At 44.4% G+C, this 27890-nt stretch overlaps 1 protein-coding gene across 4 annotated transcripts; it reads left to right on the plus strand.

Annotated features, from left to right (window-relative positions):
* Nucleotides 1-26323, plus strand: LOC117973335 (histone-lysine N-methyltransferase SETD1B-like). Of its 4 annotated transcripts, XM_059033019.1 has the most exons (18): nt 3199-3469; nt 3634-3788; nt 4172-4270; nt 4552-4822; nt 5992-6113; nt 6893-8098; nt 14062-14808; nt 16787-16966; nt 17427-17520; nt 17887-18101; nt 18347-18443; nt 18791-19261; nt 19550-20960; nt 21287-21446; nt 22032-22163; nt 22377-22496; nt 23122-23259; nt 23727-26323. In XM_059033019.1, exons 1-18 carry the CDS (start codon nt 3409-3411, stop codon nt 23898-23900), a joined length of 5853 nt encoding a protein of 1950 aa, XP_058889002.1. In that variant the 5' UTR covers nt 3199-3408; the 3' UTR covers nt 23901-26323. The 4 variants fall into 4 exon arrangements, with proteins under 4 accessions (XP_058888999.1, XP_058889000.1, XP_058889001.1 ...); XM_059033016.1 differs by lacking the exons at nt 3199-3469; nt 21287-21446; nt 22032-22163; ... (1 more) ...; nt 23122-23259; nt 23727-26323 and adding exons at nt 1-368; nt 1276-1309 and having other exon boundaries at nt 19550-21070; XM_059033017.1 differs by lacking the exons at nt 3199-3469; nt 21287-21446; nt 22032-22163; ... (1 more) ...; nt 23122-23259; nt 23727-26323 and adding exons at nt 2-128; nt 1276-1309 and having other exon boundaries at nt 19550-21070.
* Nucleotides 26324-27890: the final 1567 nt, after the last annotated feature.

A 27890-nucleotide genomic window follows, 5' to 3' on the forward strand; every position in this document is an offset into this window, starting at 1 on the left:
TCAGATTACAGTTCGTGACAGACTCAGGCAGCAGCAACCGAGGCACCAGAGAGCTCTGCGCCACGAAATGGCTCGCCATACTGTGGTTAAAGATTTCAACATCACCCTGAATTTCAGTAAAATGCAATGTACGCCATCAAATGAATGCACTTTTACAAGTGTGTCAAAGACAATCCTAGAATGTAACTGCACTGCACATTTGAGGATGCAAACAAGCATTTTTAAGTGCGTGTCTTCTGCAATGGCGCAGCAGCAGCTTCACTTTAAATGGTTTGCTTTGTGTGAAGAAGCCATTTTGAACTTCAATCTGCTCAGAAAAGAAGCCATTAAAGCAGACTTAGGAAGAAAACTAACACGGAATATTAACGGTGAAATACAGATGAAAGGTTCTCCCTGAGACGCCTTCATGCTATTAAATTGTTTTCCATCGATTTTCTCTTTTTTTCCACAACGGACTGGCTTGCAACATTGTTTCTAATTGCCATTTTAAGGGGAAAAAATAGCCTGTATGTACTCGCACTAAACACTGTTTTTCAATCATTAGTATTGTAGTTCTTATGCTAATTATTTGAAGTAGTCATTTTATGAATTACACATTTAATATCATAGTTTTTTTTTTATAATTTACTGAATAGAAATATATATATTTAGAGACAGGAATTTGGCTAAAACATTACTTTCCTTAAGTGTTGTTTTTTTCTTCTTAAAAACAAATATAACGTGTTTAAAATCCTGTATAGATAATCATAAAACGTAGTTGTTTTTTTTTTTTTTGGCATAATCATAAGCTGGCCTACTAAAAAGCTGCTGTGTGACTTTTTTTTTGTGAAATATGTGTCTACATAAAATGCATTTCAGCATATGATTATTTTTGTTAGCCCAAATAATGAACTGGGTCCTGATTTCAACGAGGGAGATGTCCACATACACCTAAAACTTGAGAATTAGCAAGCAGTCCGCAGTGGAAAAGAAGAGCGAAAATGAATGTTGATTTATCGCCATAGTCTTTAGGGGAAAACATGTTCGCGTTTCGATACTGTAACCACGCTGGGCAGACATTGCCGATCAGTGTGTACAGTTACCAATTTGTTGGATTATTTTAAATTGATAAAGAAATTAGGGGCGATGGGTTAAAAAAAAATGTTGTTGCTGGTTTTATGGGAGAGCTGCCCCCCCACCCTTTACACCACCTCACAAAAATGCACTGGCATGTTTTTTTTTTTTTTTTTGGATACCAAGGTGGTAATGAAAATGTCTCTCTCTTTCTTCCTGTAGGCCTGATTTATAAAGATTTCAGCAAAATGTTAAGGTAAATATGTATTTTTTCTATGTATTGTAACTCTTGACAATGCTAAAATATTTATGCAGATGCCATTTTCACCTCCCTCCCTCTGTTTCAAGCTTTAACCTACAAAAATGTGTTTATATATATATATATATATATATATATATATATATATATATGAAGAATAGTTATTTGGCGACTAGAAAATAAAAACGTGCCCTTGTGCAAGGTCAAAGAGATCCACTTACCTTCATAGCTGATAGTATTCATTTTAAAGCATACAAATAGCTGGCGACTTTTTGATTTGTGTTCAGTTCAAAGGCATAATCATCTAGATGTGTTTTAGCCTTCGTCCTTTTTGATGGACATATATAAAAAGTGCTTTGAAGGTATTAGTTCGTTACTGTTAAACCAGTTGCTACAATTAATCACACTGTGTACCATCTGCTATCTTTATAAATTACATTATTTGACACAGTGATGTGTGTTTTTTCCCCCATGAATATATTTTGCAAGGGGGCTTACTATTGTCTGTCTGAATAGCTACATTTTGGCAGGGTGCAACAAACTAGCAATGCCTATTACTCAGCATTTAAAATGTTGGCGTGTACCCTTTCTGTTTGTTGAAACCATTCTGTTTGATTAACGTGAATGAAGAGACAAAGTGCATGCAAATGAAGGAACTGAAAAAACAAGAGGTAAAGAAAGGATAGATATAAATAAACTTTAAAATGTCATCTTACTCAAATAATTAGGCCTAGTGGGTTTTTTTCCCTTTAAATATAGTTCACCTTAAATATATGTAAACATATTTTAAAAAAACAAAAAACTTACATACAAATTGCTGTTATATTTGGCCATTTTGGTGTGCACTTCAAATTTGCATTTTAAAAATCATATTTGTAATACTTTATTTCACTTTAACAAGATATATTTACGACAAAATTCTAAAAGAAGCAGTTTATTCAACTAGATTTGACTTCAAATTGCTACTAAGATAAGGGTGTGCCATGACCTAGTTATATACAAAGATGGATTCCAAAAATCATGGGGAGAAAATCCAAACTTTTTATCTTCCTTCTTCACAAATCCTTAAAATGTTGGCAAACATTATACCACACTGATATAGTCCATAAAGAGATGCCGAAATCAAGAGGAAAAAAGATCCCTTTTGGAACAAAGGAAACCCATATTGGCTATTTAATTCCATTGCAGAAAAATGGCTGCCTGTGCGCTTGGCCTCTCCTGCCTGTCTGCTGAAGGATCTTTCAGTTCTGCTTCTCATAGCACCAGTCAAAATGGTAGCTTCAATCTGATTGGCCGGTGAAACCAACTGCCTTCAACCAACCAATTGCTCCAGCACAACAAAATCCCAGACATTGATCACAATGGATCACACGTTTATATATATTAAAAAAAAAGAAAAGAAAACACATACATAAAATCAAACGTTTTACTAAGTTACGCCACTTAACGCAAAATGGAAGCTGCATTCTGATTGGCTATTACAGACTGTGTCTTTTAATAAGTAAACGAAAGCGCACTGTTCTGTACTCACGTTTAGTCTTTTAAAATGTGAATTGTAACCTGTAATCTGTGGGCATATTGGAATGGGGAAAAAAAAAACTGAAATGCAACCAAATGTTAGAGCGGAGTGCAATTTAACCCTCTGTTACTGTCTCCAAAACTTGAGCCTCCTGTCCATCTTGTTTTGAGGCACCGCTTGTACGGTAAACGCACCCGGTAGATTCACAGCTTTGTAAAGTCCAATATATGTTGTTGTTCTTAAATGGATAGACAAGCCGAAATAACATTTTCGCGCGCGCGTTTTAAAGTTCCTTTGTCGGATATTTTTTTCTTCCGGATTTGTTAGTGGCGGCGCAGGAGCGGTTGTGTTTTTGGAGAGGTTTGCTATGGCGAATGTGCATTCCGAATAAAAGGTTAGCTGACAGAAAGGCTGATAGTGGTGTATTGTGGGAGACATATCAGCGAGCAGGGGCACACAATATGTGTTGGCTCGCAAAAAAGGAGGCAGGAGTCTTTAAAACCATGTAATGTAGTCAGGGGAATGTAAACGATCTCGCCGTTTTGGTACAAAGAAAGCCGATCCGATAAGCAACATAATGTCCAGGCCTGGCGAAAGGTCCAGAGTAAACGAAGAGCACGGAAAAAAGCTGAGTTCAAGTGAGCTGGATCCTTTTTCCCCCCTCTCTCATATCTTTATTTCGGTAATGGGGACCAGCTTTTTTTTCCAGTCCTCATTCTCGACTCGCTCGCGTTTCTGCTTTGTAAGCCGTGAAGGATACAGCGGTAAGCTTGTAATGTTTTTTCGATGTGTTCTCCCGCAGGTTTGTTGAACGGAATGGAGCACAGCAACCCGGTCGGCGGCTCTGGGGAGAAGCGAAGCCACCATTGGAGAAGTTACAAGTTGGTTATTGACCCAGCGTTGAAAAAGGGACCGCATAAGCTCTACCGCTACGATGGGGTGCAGTTTAGCATGCCCGTGAGTAAAACACTTTTGCAGAATAACCCCCGAACTAAAACATCAATCATCCGATTGTTTGTAGCGGTCACTGTGTAGCCAACGTGCATAGAACCAGCTAGAGCAGCACCTGACACGGTGCATCAAAGTGTCACTGTGCTACTGTCTTCATTCACTTACAAATGCACCGAGTCGGCTGCCCAGGCAAACAAATACACATGTTCAAATTTGGGATATTAGGTTTTAATCGTTAATTTTATATATATATATATATATATATATATATATATATATATATATATATATATATATATATATATATCCCGGTTACATAAAATACTTGTGTCAGAGATACTGTTACGTTTCTGTCTGGATCGATTTAACTGTTTTGTGTTTTTTTACAGAATCCAGGAATGCCACCAGTTGATTCTGTGCGGGATCCCCGGATTGGTCGGATTTGGACCAAATACAAGGAAACGGACCTCCCAGTCCCTAAATTTAAGGTAAGCTGTCACACCCCCTTACTGTGAACTTGCCTGATTGAGATGACAGACCGGAGCGTCGTGCATATTAAGCTTCATTTTAATAACGACGGGGAAGATAATTTTGTATCAGTATATTTAAAACATTTCTTAATACATTTGAATGAATGATAGTGCTGTAACTTTTACTGTAATCTCCATGCATTTTACTGCACGTTTATTTTTGTCGCGTAACAATTATTTATATATATATATATACACATATAGTGATGTAGGTATTTTTTATTTTTATTTTATTTTAGATCGATGACTGTTACGTTGGACCAGTACCCCCGAAGGAGGTTACTTTTGCGAAGTTAAACGATAACATCAGAGAAGGTTTTCTGTCGGACATGTGCAAGAGATTCGGAGAAATCGAGCAAGTCGAAATTTTGTACAATCCAAGAAATAAGAAGCACCTGGGGATCGCGAAAGTGATCTTTGTCTCAGTTAAAGGAGCGAAAGATGCCGTGCAGAATCTCCACAAGACTTCAGTCATGGGCAACATCATCCACGTGGAGCTGGATACGAAAGGTAAGACGCTCTCTCCGTTGTTTTTATTACTCCCGAAGCCCTTCGGTTTAAACGAGACCAGCTCGCAGGTGGCCCACCTGGTCAGAACTGTCAGTTTGTTCAGGTTTTCCGCGGACGTCTCATTTTTCTTGTCTCTCTCAGTCACGTGTAGTCAAGTATGTTGTCTGTTGCTAGGAGACAGGAGTAGAGTTGTGCCGTGGTTGACAAAATAGCTGCATTCTGATAGTGCTCCACGCTCCAGTGACTACACATCGTACATATTTACATGTGAAGACAGACCGCAAAATTAAAGAAACAACAGCAAATTCAAATAGCATATCTGTTTCAGTGGAAACTTTATATTTCTGAGAATCTGGAGTTTGTTTCACAGTAAATCATTTCGACTGCCAAATGTGGAGCTCATCAGCGGGGCACTTACTGTTGGAAAATCAAAAATACATAAAAGCAATTGTCAACATATTGACGCGTTTGTAACACAGCGTGTTAGTTTGTGTTATATAAGGAGTGTTTTCCTGCTTGCAACTCTCGCTTCATACCAATTTAAACTTTACAGCTGTACTATTAGGATAATAGCAATCGACTGCTGCCCACTTAAAGAGACAGTGGCTCTTTTCCTAGCGACTAGAGCTGTCTGGTGGAATACAGTGGTATAGCAGTATGTATTTCACCGTGGTGTTTTTCATAACTGAAATGATTTTTTCCCCAGTATGTTGTGCATTATAATTTAATTGCTGTTTGCACAATTATTGAAAGCCCATAGCCTCTTCTCAATGAAAACATTAATACAAGGAGTTGTTCCTGTTGATCTCTTCTTATTTGGGTGCTGTGTGTGATAGTGGGTCGTGGGTGCTTTGTGTGGTAGTGAGTCTTGGGTGCTGTGTGTGGTAGTGGATCTTGGGTTTAACCATTTGCAACTTGCAATAAGCTTAATCCATGATTGTGACTGATCTTGCATACGCGAGTCTAGTGGACTTTGCATTTTAAAGTTGTTGAAGTAGCATTTCTCTTTGTGTCTCAGGGGTGCTCACCTGGTTGCATTTAAGAGAACCTCTAGTGTACAATGATAGTTTGAACCGCGGTGCCGGCAGCTCTCGGTGTGGAGCTGAGCCGCCTTGTGCAGTTTAGGAGTTGGTGGAAGTGCGTTGACTGCTCTCTCTGTGTCTGTCAAGGTGAAAATCGCATGCGGTACTTCGAGCTGCTGGTCAGCGGACTCTACACCCCCCGCACTCTCCCTGTGGGGAACGAGCCTGTCCAAGAGGACTCTCCCCCAGGCGTGAGTGACCCCCCACAGGTAAGATCTCTGCTGAAGGGATCAGCCATGAGTGCATGGATTAGCAAGATAGTGAGCCTTTAGAGACCACAAGACGGAGAGTTTAGAGAGTGAGTCTGTTGCCATTTACTCATTTATTTCTTTATGTTTTTTGCTCTTTCCCCAGCGTAGCAGTGGTACTCACATACCGACTAAATGTCTTGATGCTTTTCAATAAAAAATAATAGTTTACAGTGCAATAGAAATGTACTCTCTGTAGCACTGTGGTGCTGAGATCTGTCCTGTTTTCAATATGATTGCTCAATCCTAACATTTGATTGCATAAACTCAAGTGAAAAGCCCAGTAGAATAAAGCTAGTGCATGATGAATGGCACAGTCTTTGCTTTAAACGAAGTGGAGCCACTGTGTGTGTCCGTCCCTGGGCTTTGTCAGTACTGGTTACCAGCCTCATGAGATGCTGTCAGGCATTCATAGAGAAAAAAGGTTAAGCGCTTTACAAATGCATTATAGGGCAGTCATTTTCAGTGCAAGCTGAATTAGCAGAGTTTAAGGCTCACAAGAAAACCTGCAGTGGCTCAAAATGCTACATGCTACTCAATGGGGTGTAAAATGATCCTCTTTATGAAATGTAACTGCATAGCAACTGCTGCACTACTCCATAGGTAACACTGCGTGGAAACAAACAAGCTCTGTGTCTTCCGATGGGTTCTCTTCTGTCCATGTGGTTCGAAGAAGGGTTCCATTTTCTTGTTCTGGATTGTGTGCAGTACCCTCTCATGCTTTCCATTGCTTCCTCTAGGCTAGCGACCCCGGGAAGCCTGCCCTGCAGCGGCCCACGGAGAGCAGCGCGGCGTCGGTGGGGAGCGCAGCCACCCCCACCAGCAGCAGCACCCCCTTCTCCGTGGACACGGCCTACTCCAGTCGGCAGGACACGCCAAACTCCTACAGCCAGTTCACGCCGCAGTCCCAGGGGACGCCTCACACCCCCCGCCTCAGCGGGACGCCCTTCTCCCAGGACTCCGGCTACTCCAGCAGGCAGACCCCTTCGTACCACTACGGGTCCGACAAGCCCAGGAGACACGAAACCAAATTCCAGGACGCCTACAACCGCCGGCCCGAGCGCCACTACGTCCACAACACAATGGGAGCCTACCGGAGTTCAGAGCAGAATGCTTCTTCATCATCTTCATCATCATCTTCTTTCACCAGCAACTTCAAGCCCCATCCGCCACCAGCGGAGCCCACAGCAGCTTACTCCCACCCCCCGGCCGCTAGTCACACAAGTAACTACAAATCAGCCTTTTCTCCTTATCAGGCACCCCCGCTTCCTCCTGTGTACCCCCAAGCTGTGGATCAGCTATTCCCACAGACTTCCAGTAGCATAGGAGAGTACAGGAGGCCTGCACCCCCTCCTGCAGAGCCCTTTGCTCTTGGCAGTGGCAGCAGCAGCGTTGACTTTGTTCCTGTCAAGGAGAAGCCGAATACGCCTCCCCTTCCCGACACCCCATTGGTGGGCGAGCAGCCCAGCTCGACCTCTGTAAATCGGACCCCCGAGAGGTGCGAGACCCCCGGCACCCCCACTCTGGAGTCGCAGATACAGCACAACAGCCTGGACTCGCGCATCGAGATGCTCCTGAAAGAGCAGAGGACCAAGCTGCCCTTCCTCAGCGAGCGCGATTCGGACAACGAGATCCGCATGGAGGGCAGCCCCGTCTCCTCCTCTTCCTCTCAGCTTTCCCCCATCCCCCCTTACAGCAACTCCCAGCCCAGCTACCAGGGCACCTCCCCCGTCTCGCGCCCCTCCAGCGCGGGCCTTGAAGACATCAGCCCCACCCCCCTGCCCGATTCGGATGAGGAGGAGCCCATCCCCGGCACAGCCGCCCTCCTTCACAACTCCAGAGCCGTGTCGGAGGCCAGCGCCACCCCCATCGACCAGCCGGGCACCTCAGAGCTGAAGGAGCCTGTATCTGGAGACCAGACGCCCGCTTCTGAGAAGATGGAGGAGGTAAGACGGTGCTGAACGTGTAATATAATGTAAATAATGAAAGGTAGTGTGTTTTTTTATTTTGCATGCACGCATTTTAAGTTCATCCCAGGAGACAGATCGTATCACCCTGCTTTCTCCAGTCAGGCCTTAGGAAAGGTCAGATCTTTGTGGAACGAGGCAGGATGGTTGTTTTCGTGAGTCCACGTACATGAGTACAAATTCAGGATCCAGAACGATGTTTAAAAAATCAAAGCGTGGGGTCAGAGAAAAGGTGGGGTAAATTGACTTTTTTTAAAGACATGCAGTGAAGGATTTGGGTTGGCTGGTCGGTTTAAATCTAACCAAAGACAGGCTGTAAGTCCTTTGTTTGCAATCCATAGCCTTGTGCTGCTGCTGTTGCTGCCTGACTGCAGTAAAAGTAATGAGCGAGGCGAAACAGGCAGGGGGCCTCTACACATCCCTGTGCAGGAAATGCAGCCGGCGCACTAAAACCGTCTCTGATTTAAACAAGTATACTGATCACTGTGTTCCAGGTGCAGAGTCAAAACCACTGTGGTCTCCCAATCAGATACCAGCCCCCTGTGAATACTCCCATGCCGTTCAAACAGGTCCGTCGGTTTTACAATTAGGTTGAAAGACGTTAAATACTACACTTTGTACAGTAGGGCAGGGAGGCAGTAGGGAAGGGATCAGTTATCGCATTCAAAGAGTTTAAAATGCAGTTTGTCGATTTCAGAATGAAATGCTCTGCGATATAGAAAGTAATATTTGGGTCACCCTGCTGGGGACTGGATCACAGATCTTTAGTTCCGGGTGTGTGGCTTGGCAGCTGTAGTTCTTGTTAGTTTAGTGCTCTGTTGTTGGGACTCACGTACAGTTTGTAAAAGTATTTGATACGGGGAGATAGTTGTTTTCCAAAATTGCAATGAAAAATGTTAATAGAATCACTGATTAAAGGAATAAACCACTTAAATAAAAACGACATTCCATTGCTAGTCACCCCATACCAAACCTGCAGTGTTGTGAGCCCACCCTTCTGCATTCACCTGCTGTGACACTTAACCCCCCCCCCTGTTCACCCAGCCCCACTCTGGGGCTCCACAACCATTCTCTGTGCGCTCTCTACCAGCAGCCTGTTCTGGAGACCGGTGGCTGCTGGTGTTCAGTATTTAGCCCCTCACTGCTGTGAAATGCACTGTTGGAGAATATAAACTGTCTAGACACATCACCCTGTACCTTTTCTATGTAAGCTGTCTTTTTGTAGGCAGAAGAGACTTGGACCGCTGTACAGTGCTCTTTAGAGACAGACCCAGAAAGCTGGCTAGCAGACAGTGAAAAATTGGCTGATTCAATAAAAGTAGTTCAAGTCAAATTTTAAATTGCAAAATGTAATTAAGCTATTAAAGAAATGAAAACTGCATTAAAATAGGGGTCCTTCTGGTCATCCAAGATGAGTGTTAATCGCTCTGTTAAAAATCCTTTCACTCCTGTTATTTTTTGGCAGTGCCGTCTCAATTTAGTTTCTTTGTAAACAGGGGAAGTAATTCAATTTGCCTGTTTGGCAAAACACAGTGGTGTAGAAAGCGCACTCGTAAAAACAGATTGTGGATAAAACCAGAAGTCTGAGGCCTGTCTTTTGTAAGCGGAGTGAACACAGCCAGCGAGTGAGTGAGAGGAACTGGCAGAGGAAGAGCAGATTACTGAGGGGAAAGCTTTCCTCCAGTTTCACTTTCAATTCTCAGGTCGTTCACGATTAGAAAGCAGCGGTTATGAAAAGCCTCAGACAGTTTCAAAATAAAAACCAGCCTCCATTTTCGAGAGCTGTTTCCATACTCCTAGCATTGCTTTCACTCCATTTGCCCAACACATCTGCATAGAAAGAGATTTTGCACTTCATTATTTTTGCTTCCCTTACCACTGTACAAAGATAAGCATGGCTCAATGCCCAGAGACACTGTGTGACAGATTTCCTGCCAATTACAATTCTGCTTGTTACAACGAGCTAGCGATATTTATCCAAATTAACAGTAGCGGTAAGTGATTTATGCAAGAGACTAAGAAGTAGAGGTATGGGCATTGTCAGTGGCTTTGGCTAGAGACTGGATGGAAAGGAAATGACAGTAATGTCACAAAGCTAGTTTGTAATGCATTATTTCTTCAGACTCATTATCCTTCCACAAAATCTTTAATCTATGCATGCAATTTAGAAACTGCTGCAGAAGACAAACCTCCTAATAGCAATAGGAATATATAAGGCTGTCAACATTCTAGCAGTGCCAGCAATAATAGGCATTGATTTTCCTGGTCAGCACTCCAGAACTTGTCACCAGGGTTCAGCACAGGCTGTGATCACAGCAAAGGAAACCAGAGAGGGTTAATTGAAAGAAAGTGACTTGTCAGCAGTTGAGTGCAGTGAGGATTGAGCACAGCTCTGTTTGGGATGCTAATGGCTCATTGTTCGGAGGGCTCTGCTCGTACTGACACGAGTGTGCGCTGTGTTCAGGCTGACTCACAGTCGCTGTGGAGAGACAGAGAAATCCCCCTGCTGCTGCGTCAAGAGGTTCACAACAACAAAAGAGATGCTTCCCTCTGTCGCTCCAATAAGATGGCTATGAAATTGAGCTGCAGTGGTAAATATTGCAGTTCATATGTATGTGGCACACTGATGTTTAAAACACTGTGAAGCCTGGGAGAATTCCAATGCATCTTTATGTAACAGGGCAGAGGCTGGGCTCAAACCGCAGACCCTGCGCCCTGTAACCGAGCGCCTTAACCACAATGCAAAAGAGCCAGGCTCGTCTGCATTCATTGTTTTAGCGCTCATCTCCCATGACGGGGGACAGAATCTGCAACGGCAGTGTGTCGCCTGTACATCCCCAGGGTTTGTTACAATAAATTACTACATGCATAAAAATTAAGGACTGCGTTTTTATTCAGTTAGTCTGTCAGTACGGTTGGCGGTTAGGTTTCTTTGTTTTTTTTATTTTTTTAAACACCTGTTCACAATTCTATTATTCTTATTCTCCACATGTCCTGGATCAGTAATAATAAACTGGGGAATTCTACCAGTTATTGAATTGCATTTAGAGAACCGCTTCATCTTGCCAGTGAAATTACTTTGGTAGCAATTCCCCAAGATGAATAATGATCTTAGGCATGTGACTGGAAATATCATTGCAGTTGTGTTATTGGGATTATTTTTTAATTTCAGCATAACGGTATTGTTTTCTATGTTTTATAATGGCAAGTAGAAACCATACCAAGAGCGTCGTGTTTTTTTGATCATGCTTATTAGCTGAGTGTTGAGAGGGAGCTGCCTGCAGACCCACTGTCTTCAGATCTCAAGTATCCCTGCAGGGATCAGAGCAGAGTCTTCAATGCTATTGAACTGCTTATACCAGATTACTAGTGCTTCAGGTCAGGATACATGCAACCAGATACAGACCTTGCTTGGGCAGAGTATTGTGCAGACGAATGCCTTTTGAAGATTATTATACCATATAGGGCAGTCTGCTATAGCAGTATGCACTGTGTATATATATATATATATATATATATATATATATATATATATATATATATATATATATATATATATACACACATACACAGGTCTCTCTAAACCAGACAATGTAACGGGCATTGTAGCCTGAAGCAGCTGTTGCAGGGCTAGAGGAGTGTAAGTAGAGTTCAATCTCAACAAAGCACATGTTCAAAAGTCAATATGACTGAGAAAGACCTTGAAAAATAAAATTATATATATCATGTCTATATAAAAAAAAAAAAAGAGATTCTGCCGTGACCCGTACTGGCTCTTGGGGTTTGGAAGAGCCTTTCTTCTCCAGTGCAGTCGTTTGGAAGCTTGCCCAGCTTCTCTTGTTCATCGTTACTCGGAGCACTTAATAATAACATGGATCTTTCACACTCTTCATTGACTGGGGGAACGAGGCAAGCTTTGGAAACGTTTCTGCACAAGGCAGTGTTACATTTCTGGACAGTGCGTAGTGATCTTGTATTGCAAACAGGAGCATGTTTGTGTTGGACTAATCCTCCTTTTTCAAGGTTAAGCAATCAACCTTTTTTTTTTTACTTCTGTATAGCCCAGTAACAGACGAACGCAAGCTTAACAACGGCTAATACGGTGCATCTGTCTGTAATTCACACTGTGCCTGGTAGGTAGATACACCTGCACTGCCTGGTAGTAAAGTGTGGTTTTCATTGTTCAATCTTGCTTCAGAAAGTCACAAAACAGACTTTTGCTTCCTTAGACAAGTGACCTTAGCTTCAAAATAAACAAATGAAACCGACTTAAAGTGAGAAATGATAGCAGTAATATGCTGTATAATGTCTAATCTGCATGTCTTTGATGTGTGATGATCAAAGTGATTGAATGGCCTCACTGGCTCCATGTAAAAGAGGTGCATTTGTAGTCTGTGACTGATTGATTGATTATTTGAATGGTGAAAAACGAGTGACCTTTTTATTATTATAATGCAGTTCCAGTAGGTAGAGTGACCCACCTGACTGACAGGAAGAAGTGAAAGTGGAATTGGCCGTGTATGCAGAGGAAAACTCTAGTATTTATAGCCAGTGAAGGCTTTATTACCCAAAAAACAGGAAATGGCTCCTGGTCTGTGTTAGGAGTTGAATTTTCTAAAAGGAACTGCATGTTTTTGGAAAGAAAAATGGACTGTAGCCTATAATTTAGTGTTTCTATTACACAAGCATCCTACAAAAGAAATGGACTATACATCCTGTTTAGCAGGTTTGTTTAGTGCTGCGGCTGTTGATGCTGCTGTATAGCCTGGACCTCTTAAATGCAAAATAAAAAATTGAATTGGTTAATGAAATGCACAGTCCGTTTTATTAAAAAACCCTCCTACATTGACATTGACATTGTAGGCATGTTAAAAACCTGAATGTAAAGACTCTTAAAGTATGTAGACCAGAATGCCAGACAACAACAAAAGGGCATCTCTACAACTACAGCCCCTGGCGCCCAAATATCAGATCTGTCTTGAGTGTACTTTACATAGGGGTGCAGTGAACACTGCATCACAGCTGCATCATGTGAGCCCACATTGTGACACAGGGCAGATCTAGCAGGCGTGTTTGGACTTCGCACTCATGGGAAGTGCTGCTTGCCGGTATGAGGACCCGCAAGTATTTTCACGGGTGATCTCTTGAGCTCTAATCAAGGCAAGTCCTCGGAGTGGTTTGTTGGGGTCTGAGAATGAATGACAGCATCACAATGTTGGAGGGTGAATGAGGACTCACTAGAGGACTCTCTTGATCAGACTGTTTACTGCACTCTCACCTTTCGGTTTGGGGTTTGGCCTCAAGCAGATGTGTGGCCCAGCGTAACCCTTCATTATAATAGCATGTTGTTCTGTCTGCTGCTTTCATTTATGCTGTGCTGGTTAAGAAAATGAGGACATGTGTGTAATGGAACTCCAGTCAGGCTCCAGACGTTATTAATGGAGGTCAGAGCAATGGACTGTGAATTTGCTGCCAAGCTGAAAACAAAGCAGGCTGGGGGCCGACGTTAAGAAAGGATGCTTCGAACACAGAAAGCAATTCCGAATTGGTAGCAGGCTTTTATTTTTTGTGTTAATCACAACAAATAAATTGCTTGATCGTGTCCTCCAAATAATTTCATAACAATCATAGCAGTAATGTTATTTTAGTAATCTGTGGATGGGGCCTTGTTATGGTTTTCTGTTCAGCGGCTTATGAAAAAGATTTCTGTTCACCTCTCCATGGCTTGTCATGACCTTTATAAAACTGCGGTTTCAGATCCCTTGGAAACAGATTGGCCCCAGGAGTTTCAAAAGGGCCCCCGTCTGGTTAGAATATCTGCCAGTACATAGTGGTGTGAGAAGACAATGATGTCAAAAACAATGTGTCTTGATTTTAGAAGTTATTATCCTAACTAACTCGGGTGGGATTTTTTTTCTCTCTCTCTCTCTCCTTTTCAACAGGATCACAACTCTTCCGGAGAAGACATGGAGATATCGGAAGACGAGATGCCCGGCACACCCAACTCGAGTGGAGACAAATCCATTGTGGTCAACTCTTCAGTTTCCATCGCCATTCCTCACCCAGGATTCCCCCCTCTCCCCCCTCAGGGGGGATTCCCGCTGCCTCCTCCCCCCCTGCCTCCCCCTCCGACCCACCCTGCCGTCACCGTGCCCCCGCCTCCCCTGCCCGCGCCCCCGGGGGCACCCCTCCACCCCATGCTTCACCCCCTGCACCCCTTCGCTCCCAGTATGGTGCCCATGATGCAGATGGACTTGGCGAATTGCTTGGGGCACCCGTGGGGCGGCATGTCGATGTCCTTTCAGATGCAGACCCAGATGCTGAGCCGCATGATGCAGGGCCAGCGGGCGTACCCGTACCCTCCCTTCATGGGCGGAGGGGGGATGCAGTTCACCAACCTCCCCCCCTACCGGCCCTTCTCCATGGGAGCAGCTGCAGCAGCGGGGGCGACCAACATGGCCCACGGGCAGCCCTGGCCCCCCCTGCCTAAATTCAACCCCTCGGTGCCCCCACCCGGGTACGAGCCCAAGAAGGAGGACCCCCACAAGGCTACGGTGGACGGGGTGCTGCTGGTCATCGTCAAGGAGCTAAAGGCCATCATGAAGAGGGACCTGAACCGGAAGATGGTGGAAGTGGTGGCGTTCAGGGCCTTTGACGAGTGGTGGGAGAAGAAAGAGCGTTCGGCCAAGGTGGGTTTGTAGAGCCTGCAGCTGCCCACAGGGCAGTGGCTTCAATTCCACTTCCATGACATGTTGCACAGTTTGTCAGAGCAGAGTCTTCAATCTGTTATCTCATTGAGTTTGTTTGTTTGCTCAGTTTCACCTGGGCTTGCTTTCCAGACAGTAGCTGCATTATTATTTATTTTTGCTATAGACTCATTAGAAAGCAATCCCCAATGGAGTGCTATGGAGGGTAGCTTGAGCGCTGTGCCATTACTGTGATGTCTACAAAGCAAGCCCATGTAAAATTGAAACTCAAGAAGGGAATCAAACTAGTTTATTCCCCACTCAAAGTGCATTGTCCTACCAGAAGAGCTACAGGTAGGTTACCTTCTTTTGAGAAGTTGACAATGATTTCTGTACACATGCAAGAGTTTTTTTTTGCACACACACAATTCACAGTTGTATTTGGAATACTGTGAATTTGTTCGCTGTAAACCGATAACAGAACTCTTTCTAACAGTAAACCGGGTAGTATTCAGAACGAGGCATTCACTTCCTTTGAGCGCTTGTATTTGGAAGCTATTTATTTATGTATTTAATATTTTATTTCTATTTGCTATTCACTTTTTATTTTATTGATTATGTATTTTGACTGAGGTTTTAATATTAATGCTCTCCCCAGTAAATGCCTGGGTTTTCGCTTTCAAGCTAACTCAAGTCCCAGCTGTGTGGATAGATGTGCCTTGCAGAGGATAGCAAAGCAAGCTCCAGCGTATGTCTCTGCAGTGCAGTAATGTGCCAGGCAAGCAGGTTTAGCTGTTGTTTACAGGGAGGAAGCTGGAGTGAAATGTTATGCTTGTTTAGTTGTAACCAGCAGAGACCTGACAGTCTGTGGCAGACGAGGCGCAATCAAAAAATGAAGAGACTCTGATCTCGGGATCCCAACATTTCAAACCGTTCTGAGATCAGGAAATCATTTTGTTCCCCTCTTTCCTCGGTGATCCACTGTAAGGAACACATTGGTTCTGTTGTAAGAATTTTGAAATCCTCAGTGTTCCAGATTTTCATCTCTAGCTTGGTTGTGTGTGTTGTATCGTCACGGCAATGCTCTTTTGATTTACCAGGGCTTAAACCATGCAGTTCGAATAGAATAATGAAGACCAGGTGAAACTGAGCAAAACACGTTGCCTCATCACAGAGCGCCCTGGGACACGCACTGTTGAATTCTGTGCAACACTTAGTCCAGAGATGGTATAGAATTCTTGGGGTTTTCTGTTAAGTAAGGAAAATCATATTTATAGCTGAAATTAATCCAGGATTGATTGTTTGTAGAACCTCCCACATTTGTGAACACTTTCTGTTTCCATTTATTTTCTTAGGTTTTTTCAGAATGTTCAATGAATGTATTCCATGGGTAGAATTTTGATTTGGTTGCTTAGTCACCACAGAATGTTTTGCATGTATAGTACTGGTTGGCTATTTAGTGTTTTTTGTCGATTTTAAATACAGTGACTTTTGACATGGCTCTCTGTTAGTAACCCTATTCTGCCTTATGGACACGGAGCTTAATGTAGGTGTTCATTTTATTTGTAGTGTCGAATTTCATCCATTATTATCTACAGCTAGCTATTTTTTCATATCATTATTTGCATCTTAATTATACAAGGGAACCTCATTAATAGTGCATTATCTGTGCAGTCTCATGTACAGGAAAACTGTGCTGCTGCTGCTTTTAAAGTTTATATTTAAAAACATGGAGCAGTTTAAAGCAGTGGGATAGCAGTTTGTAAGAAGACGGTCTTGTATCCGTTTCCAGTCACTGAATACAGGGATGAGACTGTGTTCTATACGGAGTTGGTCAGAACAGCTCAGTTCACTTTTACTCAAAGCCTAGGTGTGTGGAAGACTGCAGCACAGCAGAAGTGCACAGGAATGCGTAAGCCGGGTGCAGTGTCTTTGCACATGTGTGCCGCGTGTTTGATGTGTGTTGCTCCCTCGCCCCCAGGCCTCTCTGACCCCGGTGAAGTCGGGCGAGGTGAAGGAGGAGGACAAGGAGAAGATGAAGCCCAGGGAGCCAGTCACATCCAGCCTGCTGGAGAACTGGAACAAGGTGGAGGGGCTCGGGTACGAGGGCATCGGGCTGGGCATCGGCCTGCGCGGGGCCATCCGCCTGCCATCCTTCAAGGTACAGTACAAACACACTGTCATGCTACGAACAGCATCAATAGACAGGCAAGACGCTTCCCTAAATAAGGCTGTTTGTAAATTGTACCAAGGAAGTGATCTGATTGAGTAATCTGCTGCTGCATCCCCCTGCCTTGGGTTCTCATGCTCATGTGACTTCACACAAACTCAAAGGGCTGGATCTGGCTGTGCAATACAGGATTGTGTAACTCTACCACAGAAGTTACATTTTGAATTGCCTTGCCTACAGAATGTTTGCCTTTGGAGGCTTTTGCTGGAGCGATAGATCGAGATAGAGAACTAAAACTAAATCTATTCCTAAGCTGTTCTGTAAACCCTATATTAAATGTATCCAGTCCAATTCGGATGTTGATGTTAGGACCCCTTTCTGTTCAAGTTACAGATGCAAGGTCATCTTGGTTCATAGCTGGTCTTGGTATGTGTTTCTGTTTCGCACACAGGTGAAGAGAAAAGAGCCTCCAGACCCTGCCTCCACTGGAGATCCCAAGCGAGTCCGCCCCTCCACTCCGGCAGACGATGAGCTGGAAGATGAAGGTCAGGGTCCAGCCGCAGCATCTCAATTGAGACGAGTCTGTCTGCACACTAAACCTCGCGGGGGGGGGGGGGGGGGGGAGGAAGGGGGGGCTGTTGGCTGTCCCCGATTCCGCTCTGAGCTGTATTAAATTCTTTTTTAAAAATCCATCCTTGCTGTACTGCTGTTACAGTTTTGGAAGTGATGCTGGGATTGTATGTGTTTGCGGTGTACAAGTAAAGCAGTATTACAGTGACCTAGTCTTTTCAAATGATATTGAAGATGCAGTTTGTGATGTGTGAATTCGGCATGGCTTGTTCAATGCCCCATATTCAGAAAGATCTGGCTGCCGTGGAGACTCATTGTCCTCTTTCCATTGTGTCCCCCAGAGTCGGAGCGGGACAGGGACGTGGCTGACCTGGCCTCGGACGTGTCCAAAAAGGACGTGGACGTGGTGGCAGTCAGGCGGCGGCACGCGAGACCGCTGGAGCTGGACAGCGAAGGGGAGGAGGAAGAGGAGACTTCTGGGAAAGAGGAGGAATCGTCTTCGGAAAAGGAAGAGCAAGATGACAACGAGGCTTCTGAGAAGTTATCATCGGACAAGGTGAGGATTGGCTTTCACGTCGCTCTTCGTGAGAGGCTAGTGCTCGCATAACGTTAGTCTTTCTTATAACAGGAGTTAGGAAAGCAAAACCCTACGAGGGGTGAAGACGACTTCACTTTGTCCCTCTGTTCCTCCGAGCTGTTCTGCTGTCAGTGCTAACATCATCATCTAGTTGTGCCTGGTTGTGCGTGTGGAGATGTGATAGAAACCAGGCAATAGAATCTGAATGTATAGATTCTTTACAGGAGGAGGAGGAGAGTGATGAAGATGACGATGAAGACGAGGAGGATGAAGATGATGACGTTGAAGTCAGAGAAACCGAACCTGACTCTGCGGATGAAGGTGAGATTATTTCTGGTCAAGGCCAGCTACCACACGGTCCGGTTGAGCCTTCATTTCTTTCTACTACAAGATTCAAGTCCTGCACAAATGTAGTTACAGGTTATGATTAAGTACAAACTTGGATGCATACATAAATATAGCCTAATATATTTGTAAGGAAGATCTTGATTAAAATCCAGTAACAAACCACACTACAGAATCCATAGAGTAATTCAGCGAAACAGTCAATGACTTATTGAGTAGAAGACCATTATACAAATGATTAGGTTCATATTTCTATTTCATTTCATTAGTGTTGAGGACATTTATATATATATATATATATATATATTTATTTATCACCACAGAAGTAGAAAGCATCTTCTCCTCTAAAGCTGGACTCGAGTCATCATCGGAAAGCGAAGATTCCTCTGAGTATGCAAGCAGCTCAGAGGAGGAAGAAGAGGAGGAGGACTATGAAGAAGAGGAAGAGGAGGAGGAGGAAGAAGAAGAAGAGGAGAAAGCGCCCCTCATTTTAGAGTCAGAGGATGAAGCGGAGGTGGAGGAGCACGCTGACCTCAAGCCGGCCACTCCCACCGCTGCAGAGCCCCCCGCAGAGGAGGACATCAATGTGGAGGACATGGGTGGAGAGGCCAGGCCAGAGGAGCCGGCAGCACACCCCATCAGGGAGGAATCGAAGGGAGAAACCCGGGGAAAAGACAGAGTGGAGGAAGACGAGTTAAAGACAAGGCAACGGGTAGAAGAATCCATAGCGGACGAAACAGCAGCCAGTGAACCGGAGCCCGATCGGAGGCCTCCATCTCCCAAAGGACTACTGGGTACGCAAGCAGTTCTACTGGAAAGAGGGCTTTTGCTATACCAAGTCTGGCATACATTAGTAGTTAATTTATATGCTTAAGCAAACGTATACAGTTGACTGCAGTAATAGTGAAGCTTTTTGATGGAAAGGTTATGTCTACAGCAGTGGGTTTCATATCTTAACTGATATCAGTCGTTGAATTTACAACTACCGTTCAAAACATATGTTTTTTAGTTAAACATCATGGAAGTTTTTAAAGAAATGATCATTTTAATATATTTCTTCACTATTTGCTTTTGTTTTGCAGAGGAGTCTGACCCCGACATCGAGATGGAGCCTGCAGTTTTGGAGGCTTTGAAGGCCGAGCCCCCTGAGGACCTTGGGAATCTGAGACCCCCGACTCCCACGGGGTCCCTAGGCGACAGCGACCTGGACGTGCGGCTCAAGAGCAAGTTCTCCTCCCCCTCCGTTGAGGAGGAGGATGGGCTCCCCAGGACCCCCGGCCGAGAGATCTGCACGCATTCCGACCCCGAGCTGCCTGTACCCAAGACTCTGCCTTCCTCCTTCGCTCCTGCCCTCCCTCCCACCCCGGGCAAAGAGATCCCCTTCCTTTCTCCCGAGCTTGCGGCCATCGGCAAGCTGTCGGTCGATGAGGACCTTCCGAGGACGCCGGGCCGGGAGTTTGTGGGCAGAGCCGCCATGGGTCTGGGAAAATCCCAGAGCACGGAGACGATCCCAGCCACACCTGGCAGCGACGCGCCACTGACTGGGAACAGCCTGACTCTGATCTCTCCCCACATCCCCGGCAGTCCCTTCTCCTACCCCTCGCAGTCCCCGGGCGCTAGCAGTGGGATCCCCCGAACTCCAGGGAGGGATTTCACCTTCACCCCAACTTTCCCCGACCCTGCCACTGTAGCAGCCGCTGCAGCCTCTGGCCTCCCCATTCACAGGAAAGCTTCCTTCGACAGCTTGGAGGACAGAACATTGTTCAAGGAGCCATCCACTGTGTCTCCACTGATCAACCTCAACTGCACGGTCCCCCTGGTCCCAATCGCCACCCCCTTGCCATCCGGCTTCCCCAAGGACTTTGGGCTGCCCCAATCTGGCCCTCCTGCTTCGGAGCTAACGCCCACCTCAATCAGTGTGCCAAACGAGGCAACCCCTCCTGTAGCAACCCCTCCCAAGAGAAAACCAGGGCGGCCAAAAACGAAAAAGGTTTCTTCCCCGCCGTTTCTGTCTCTGGATACCACAAAGGCAGAATACGCAGGAGGTGAGCTGAAGGTTAAGGACTCGTTTGTCGGGGATCCGTCGACGATCACCCTGGACTTCAGGGAAGAGCTGGGGAAGGCGGATGTTCTGGATAAGGTCCCGTTTCAGGAGCTGGAGAACAGGCTGGCGGAGGAGGAGCTGGAGGAGCTGGAAGAGGAGGAGCTGGTGCAGAAGCCCCGCAAGCAGCTGACCCGGCGGCACCGGAGGAAACAGGAGGAGCTGCTGCTGCTGGCTCTGCGCAGCCCGGACTTCTCCCCCCCCAGGCCCTCCTTCCGGCTGCGCTCCGACTTCGAGGAGATGACCATCCTGTACGACATCTGGAACGACGGCATCGATGAAGAGGACGTGCGGCACCTGCACATCACCTACGACAAGATGCTGCAGCAGGACAACGGCATGGACTGGCTCAACGACACCCTCTGGGTCCACCATCCTCATATCCTTTCAGCGTGACCGACGATAGAGAGCACACTAAACAGACTGATTACAGTTTCCCTGGTAGACATAGCAGAACAGTAAAACAATCATTTTGCATTAACACTTGTTGTTTAGTTTTTTTTTTTTTTTTTACCGCAAAAGTATGTTATGCAGTAGCTGGATGTTAGAATCCTATAATAGTAATAATAATTAGTTTTGTTTAGCTGCTGGTGAACTGTTTAGTTTTTTTGAGGTGTCAGTGAATGCTTGTAAACTTGTTTTGATTGTCTGGGGTTATCGTTTATGATTGAATGTGTGCAGTGTCCGTGTTTTTCCTTGACTCCCGTGCAACTACCAGAATTCCCAGTGTGAAGAAGAAGAAGCGGGATGACGGGATGCGGGACCACATGACGGGGTGCGCCCGCAGCGAGGGCTACTACAAAATCGACAAGAAGGATAAAATCAAATACCTCATCAGCAGCCGCCCCGTCACAGAGGAGACTCCTGAGGATACGCAAGTAAGGGGCGCGCTCACCTTGAATAAGAACAGGTGTTACCGGGGGGTGGGACACGAGTAATGTGTAGTGCCTTATTTAAAAAAAAGGGGGCATTGCAAGTGCCCTTCGGAATCATTCAGCTGAAATCGGTTGTGTTTCGCTGTCAAGTTGTGAACGGTTTTGTTTTTTGAGCAATAGCAGATGTCAGGGATTTGATTTGATTGCCCTATGATTAGGAGAGTAAGGCTTACTGGTCGCTGCTGTTTCCATTTCCCATTCCCTTTGAATCAATCCCAACACATCACTGAACTATTAAAATGATCTTCTCACCGTGGCAACGCATTACTTCAATTGAAGTCACTGTTAGTCAGTTGCATTGGCTTCAAATAAAAGCAGCTGAATAATCACATCAATTATTATGCCTCCTAAAATATCCATTCCAATTGCCTTCGAAGTAATTGGAATTGGGAATTTGATTTTAAAAAGGAACTGGAATTTGAACCTCCAGCCCTGGTCCCTTGCCTGCGCTGGAAAGCGTAATGAATGCTGTAGTTTACACGGGCAGTGCTGCGGCTCACTTTACACTTGGGTTGTTTGTTTCCGCAGGGGATGAGTATCCCAGCGCAGCCTCACGCCTCGACCCGGTCCGGCTCGGAGAGGCGATCAGAGCAGCGGCGCCTCCTGTCCTCCTTCACTGGCAGCTGTGACAGCGACCTGCTCAAGTTCAACCAGCTCAAGGTGCGCCAGACCCTACTACTGTTGTTGTTATTATTATTAGAGTTAATTAGGACCTGCTTGCAATAAAGACCAGGACTGGAATGGATCTCAAAGGACAGAGTTGACTACCACTGGTCTAGGGTTTTTTTTTTTTAGTTTTGTGCCGATTTAATTAAAGTCTTGTTCTAATAAAAACAGGGTAATGATTATGTGTTTGTTTTTATTTCCTGACAGTTCCGTAAGAAGAAGATCAGATTCTGCAAAAGCCACATCCACGACTGGGGTCTGTTTGCCATGGAGCCCATAGCAGCGGATGAGATGGTGATTGAGTATGTGGGCCAGAACATCAGACAGGTAGGTGACAGGGTTTGGTGCAGGCAACACCAGCCGTGATGCATCTACTGACCCCTTATGGGAGGCAAGTGGATAATATTTTCATAATTATTTTGATTTGAATAGCTGGTATAAGGCAGATTTTAGTTTTTCTTCAATAATTATTATATATATATCTATCTATATCTAGCTATGTATAATATATATAGCCCAACTGCTATATATATATATATATATATATATATATATATATATATAATTTAGTTTTTATTGTGATTCAAACTACAAGCAGGAAATCATCCTTAATCATCTTGTACAATCTACTTTTTAGCATTAAAATTGCATTGAAAACAAAACAAAACAGTTGAGGCTGTTATGTTTCTCTCAACATCGAACCAACTTGTTATTCCTTAAATGTAAAATAAAATGTCATTTAAAATACAGATTTAACAAACGGAGCAAAAGCAGAGATGGTGAGCACAGAGCGGTAGGTTGTAACGGCTCCAGTTGCTGTAACACTGCGCCAGCATTGCAGGACACGACACCCTGGACTCTCGGGCACAGCGCTGAGGGCCGCTGGTTTACACACACCCTCCTGCGAGGGATTTCCCCGGCGCTGTGATGTCATGGGCTCTGTCTCCCGCAGGTGATCGCAGACATGCGAGAGAAGCGCTACGAGGACGAGGGCATCGGGAGCAGCTACATGTTCAGAGTGGATCACGACACCATCATCGATGCTACCAAGTGTGGCAACTTCGCCAGGTTCATCAACCACAGCTGCAACGTGAGTACCACGCCCCCGAGGGGGGCCGGGCATTGATCCCTGTGAACATTAACCCAGTGGGGGCTGGAGACCGTTCCCGGGACTCTCCCCTCTGCCTTGCTCGACAGCTGGGAGGCATGGCCCCATGCAACCCGATAGCCTTGTGAGCCCAATGCAGTTTGTATTCAGCGTCTGTTCTGGGTGGGGTTTGCCAGGTTGGAGCTGAGAAACCACAAGCTGGCAGAGGCAGAGAGTCACTGACAATCCGGGCTTTGCTTCCCTCCGTTTGGTTGACCTTTCCCGATCTTGTCTTGTGCAATCAGCAGCAGCTCAAGAATTGTTCCCGAGAGAGGCTTGAGGTGCTGCAGCCCCATCTAGTGGGTATGCAGTGTAAAATGTGGGGCTGCAGTCCGTGTGATGGTGGTGATGACAGCAACACCACCTAATGCTGTTGTGTTTTTTTTTTTTTGTTTGTTTTTTTCTTGCAGCCCAACTGCTACGCCAAGGTCATCACAGTGGAGTCCCAGAAGAAGATTGTCATTTACTCCCGGCAGCAGATCAGCGTGAACGAGGAGATCACGTACGATTACAAGTTCCCCATCGAAGACGTCAAGATCCCGTGTCTGTGCGGAGCGGAGAACTGCAGGGGGACCCTGAACTAGAGAGGGGGGTTGCACTGTGCCAAAAAGAAACAGGAATCCACTCTAATAAAATGGAGATTACCCCCCCGACGTACGGCACTTCTCCTCGGGCTTGTAGACAGGCGGGTGCACACGCAGGGGAGTCCAGGACTCTCTCTGGCGTCGTTGTTGTTTACGATTTCAGGTGCTCTTCCACATGCCACTTTCCACCCCAGTCTATCAGCAGAACAACACTAGTGTCCCTCCCCACCTTCTCCCAGTCCCCAGGAAGCCTGCAGTCTCAGTCACGCAGGGACACGGCACCTGTACTATATCATCCATCTAGGAGTGCTGCTACTTTTTCTTTTCAGAGCGTTTATTGTACAATGAGAATAATGTGAAACAGTAGTGGTGAGGTTGACTGAATGATTAGGTTTTCGTTTTGGTTGTTTGGCCTTGAGTTTGCACAGAATCTGAAGACGTCACTGTGGGTAGTTTTTTTGTTTTGTTTTGTATTTTGTTTGTTTGATTGATTGCGAAGGAGCTGGCTGGTATTTCTGTTGCCTGTAGCATTGATGAGGGGCTGGGGGTGGAAGAGCCCAAATCCTTCATCTTCCTGTAGGGGGAAGGATGACTCGTACACAGCTTGGTTTTCCAGATTTTCAAAAAGGCCTTTTTTATTCTTTTGGCACTTATTAGCAGGCTTATACTTTATAAATCCAGTCATTTGAGCTGTGTAGTGCGTGTGTGTCAAATAATAGAAAACATAAGCATGCCTCTTGAAAATGATAATTGTGTTCTTTACCGTTAGAAAAAAACACTTTGTACACAGAAGCATTATTTATTTATTTCATCCCACTCACTCCCCTTTTTAAAATCACACGTGGCTCCCATAGTTCAGAGAAGGTTGTGTAAGTTAAAAGCATCTACTGCCATCTACAGGTGACTTTGTGTTACTGCAGCACAGTTCCTGTATTATAAGTGAAACTATGCATGGTCCTCCTGCAGTGAATCTCATGCTCATTAAAAAGACCTAAGGTGGTTGAAAGGACAAAGGTTTAATAAACGCACAAGCAAGCAGCTTAGGTCAGGCTGAGAACTTGCACTTTTAACACATTCAAATATATAGAATCTTACCTTACTTCACTTCCGGGGCCCTTTGACAATTTCTCTTAACGTTTGTCTCCCACTTTCCCTCCTGTTGCGTTCTCGTTTATTCACCGTGTCGTTTTACTGCAGATGTGTTGTGCAGCATCCTAGAAATGTACATTCATATTTTCAGAGAATTGAAAATCTGCTCAGGATTCTCAGTAGGGAGCCGATGGCTTCTATGAAAACCAGCAGCTCAACAAATATGAAACTTTCAGTGCCAAAAATGGCCTTTCAAACCTGAACAGATCTCCAGCTCGGCTTCCTCTGGCTAAAATGGAGGGGTTTTTTTTCAGTAGAGCAGTAAGCACAGATAACAATGAATACAGCTGTTTGTGTAAAGCGACAGGTGTGTGGAAAACATAGCTATTGGTTTTTTTGTATATGTGCAATATTCACTATTTTAAGTCAATAATCACTACAGATAAACTCAACAGTCACTAAACTATCCTCTCTGAATTTACTACAATGTATTATATAGGGTAACCAGGGGTCTCACTTGATCTGCAGTGTGGGTTAGAAAACAAAAAAAAGTGCTCCTACGCTAAAGAAAATACGGCTGCAGTCTTTGCTCATTTATTAATGACATGGTTATTTCTGCCTTCGTTTTCTGTTTCTCCTGCAAAATAATCAGTTCTTATTTTCGTGTGTATAATGCATGAATGAGTCCTTCCCGTGATCCCCTGGTGGGGCTAGTAAGGGTACGAATGCATGCCTTATACATGTGATCAACGTGATTTGGAAAGGAACATGAAATGAATACGGGCAATTCAATCCACATGAATTAACAGGGCTGAATTTAAAACGAATGACTTCAGAACTCCGAGGAAGTGCATGTAAGATATTCAGCCGGAATTCATTATAAATTTGCAGCCGTTATTTTAAAGCATTACCCTTGTATCCTTTATGGCAACTGCTGCTTTAGAGAGTAGCGCAGAACAGTATCAGACTTCTGCCATTCTCGATATTTTTTCAGTTACAGGCACAGAAATACCTTCCAGCCGTGACCAGGCGATGCTTCAGATCCACAGTGCTACCATTCTTTGTATAGTCCAGTGCTTTTTTTATTTGTTTTCAATTATAGCAACATTTCTTTCTCACCTTTTTTTTTATACAATGAGTTGTAACATCTATATTTGTACATAAGCTAGCTTATTCTTTCTTTCTGTTTTGCGAATGCACAATGGGTTAGCATGTAGCTTTGCTTGCATGTCTCCTAGGACTCAATCAGAAGCTGAAAACAGGTCATTCATCACGTCTTGACCTTCCGAGGACCCCCCTGCAACTTCGACCGATCCGCACAACTTAGGGGGGGGGGGGGGGGGGCGGGGGGGGGGGGGGTAGGAAGGCTTTTAAATTTTTTTTTAGATAAAAACATTTGATTTGATCTTTTTTTTCAGGGAGCATTTCCAACACATACATGTAGAATAAAAAAAGTGATGAAAACTTTTTTTTTTTTTTTTTAAACAAAGGTGCATCTTGTATATAGACACACCCAGATCTTGTCAAAAAATTGTTTCTTGTAGAAACATGCATCTGCTTTTTCTTCTCCCCCCTCTTCATTTCTTTGTGCTTCCGAAGATTGTAAATAATTTATTAATGTGAATATTGTCATTTTTTTCTGGGTTTGCTACGAAATACAGCTTGACTCTCAAAACAGAGGCGTATTTAAGAGGAGCTGAATGCTTTGTTTTCAGCTTGTGTCAAGCTTACTGTAAATTATGTAACAAGACAAGAAAACTAAATAGAATGGACCTCTGAAATTTGCAGAGGAGCATTAAGAGTTCTTGAACAGTCACACTAAGAGTGTCGGGGGGGCTCATGGCATATTCTGTTTATTAGAGGGTGAATCTTGTGCAGAATAATCAAAAGCAATCTTAAAAATGTATTTTAAGCAAAGCTAAAACTGGATTTTTGTTTTTCCCAAAAAGAAAAATTTCTCCTTAATTGCCACTGTAAGATTTGTACATGTTCTAAGAAACACTGTAAGGGACATTTGAAGCCCCATCAATGGTGGTTTAAGACAGTCGCTTGCTTTTTCATAATGATGTACAATACAAAGCTGTCTTCTTAGGGACCTCTAAAATTAAAAAATATAACTTTGGGGCTATTTCTTTAAAAGGGTCTCGGCGTCGGAACTGTTTGCAATAAAATATTTTATTGTTTATCCCCCCCCCCCCCCCCCCCCCACCCCGTCCCTCCCCACCCCCTTTCTTTAGGAAGACCCTGCTTTTTGAGATGTAGTATTTTTATTTTTTTCTTTCTTTTAAAGAAATGAACGTGGGTTTTTTTTGTGCAGATAAATCATGTGCCGAGTATCTTGTTTTGACGAAAGTGTTTTGTTGTGGGTGTGTCTTGCTGTATATATTTGTTCATATTTTTGTTGAATTCTTTACTATGTACTATTGTATCATAGTAACTTTTATAAAGCAATCCATAAATATACTGACTTTTTCTTAACGAGAACATGGATGATGTCGTCTGTATTTAAAAAGCGGTGTATCAGACTGGGGAGAGTTTTGCTGTTTTAACCCCCAGTTTATTTACGAGATCACCAGTTACAGTTGTGTATATGGAAGGCTGTGTGGTTTAAGCTAGTAGTTAAAGCAAAGTACTAATGGCTGGGCGGATCTGGATTCAAATCGCAGTGCAGCCACTCTGACTGAAGAAATTACTGGTTCCAATCAGGCACTGGTTCTGTGACTCCAAGAGATCTTCCACTCTCAGCCCTATGAGTGCACGCCAGTCCTGACCTGAACACACACTGTCACGTATACCACCTCTGCCTCTGCACCATAAAACCAGTCTGTAAAACTCAATCTCTTCTAAACCCTACCATCTACAATCCAATCTGAAACAAGTCAACGATCCCCTTTACATGTC

Source organism: Acipenser ruthenus, chromosome 11 (assembly GCF_902713425.1).
Source record: "Acipenser ruthenus chromosome 11, fAciRut3.2 maternal haplotype, whole genome shotgun sequence".
NCBI lineage: Eukaryota > Metazoa > Chordata > Actinopteri > Acipenseriformes > Acipenseridae > Acipenser > Acipenser ruthenus.

Bases quoted from the DNA above. Each gene is read 5' to 3' on its own strand.
- LOC117973335 (XM_059033019.1), top strand. From the start codon at position 3,409: ATGTCCAGGCCTGGCGAAAGGTCCAGAGTAAACGAAGAGCACGGAAAA. The intron at 21,447-22,031 runs GTAAGGGGCGCG...TTGTTTCCGCAG, and splicing joins AGACTCCTGAGGATACGCAA to GGGATGAGTATCCCAGCGCA. The intron at 22,497-23,121 runs GTAGGTGACAGG...TGTCTCCCGCAG, and splicing joins TGGGCCAGAACATCAGACAG to GTGATCGCAGACATGCGAGA.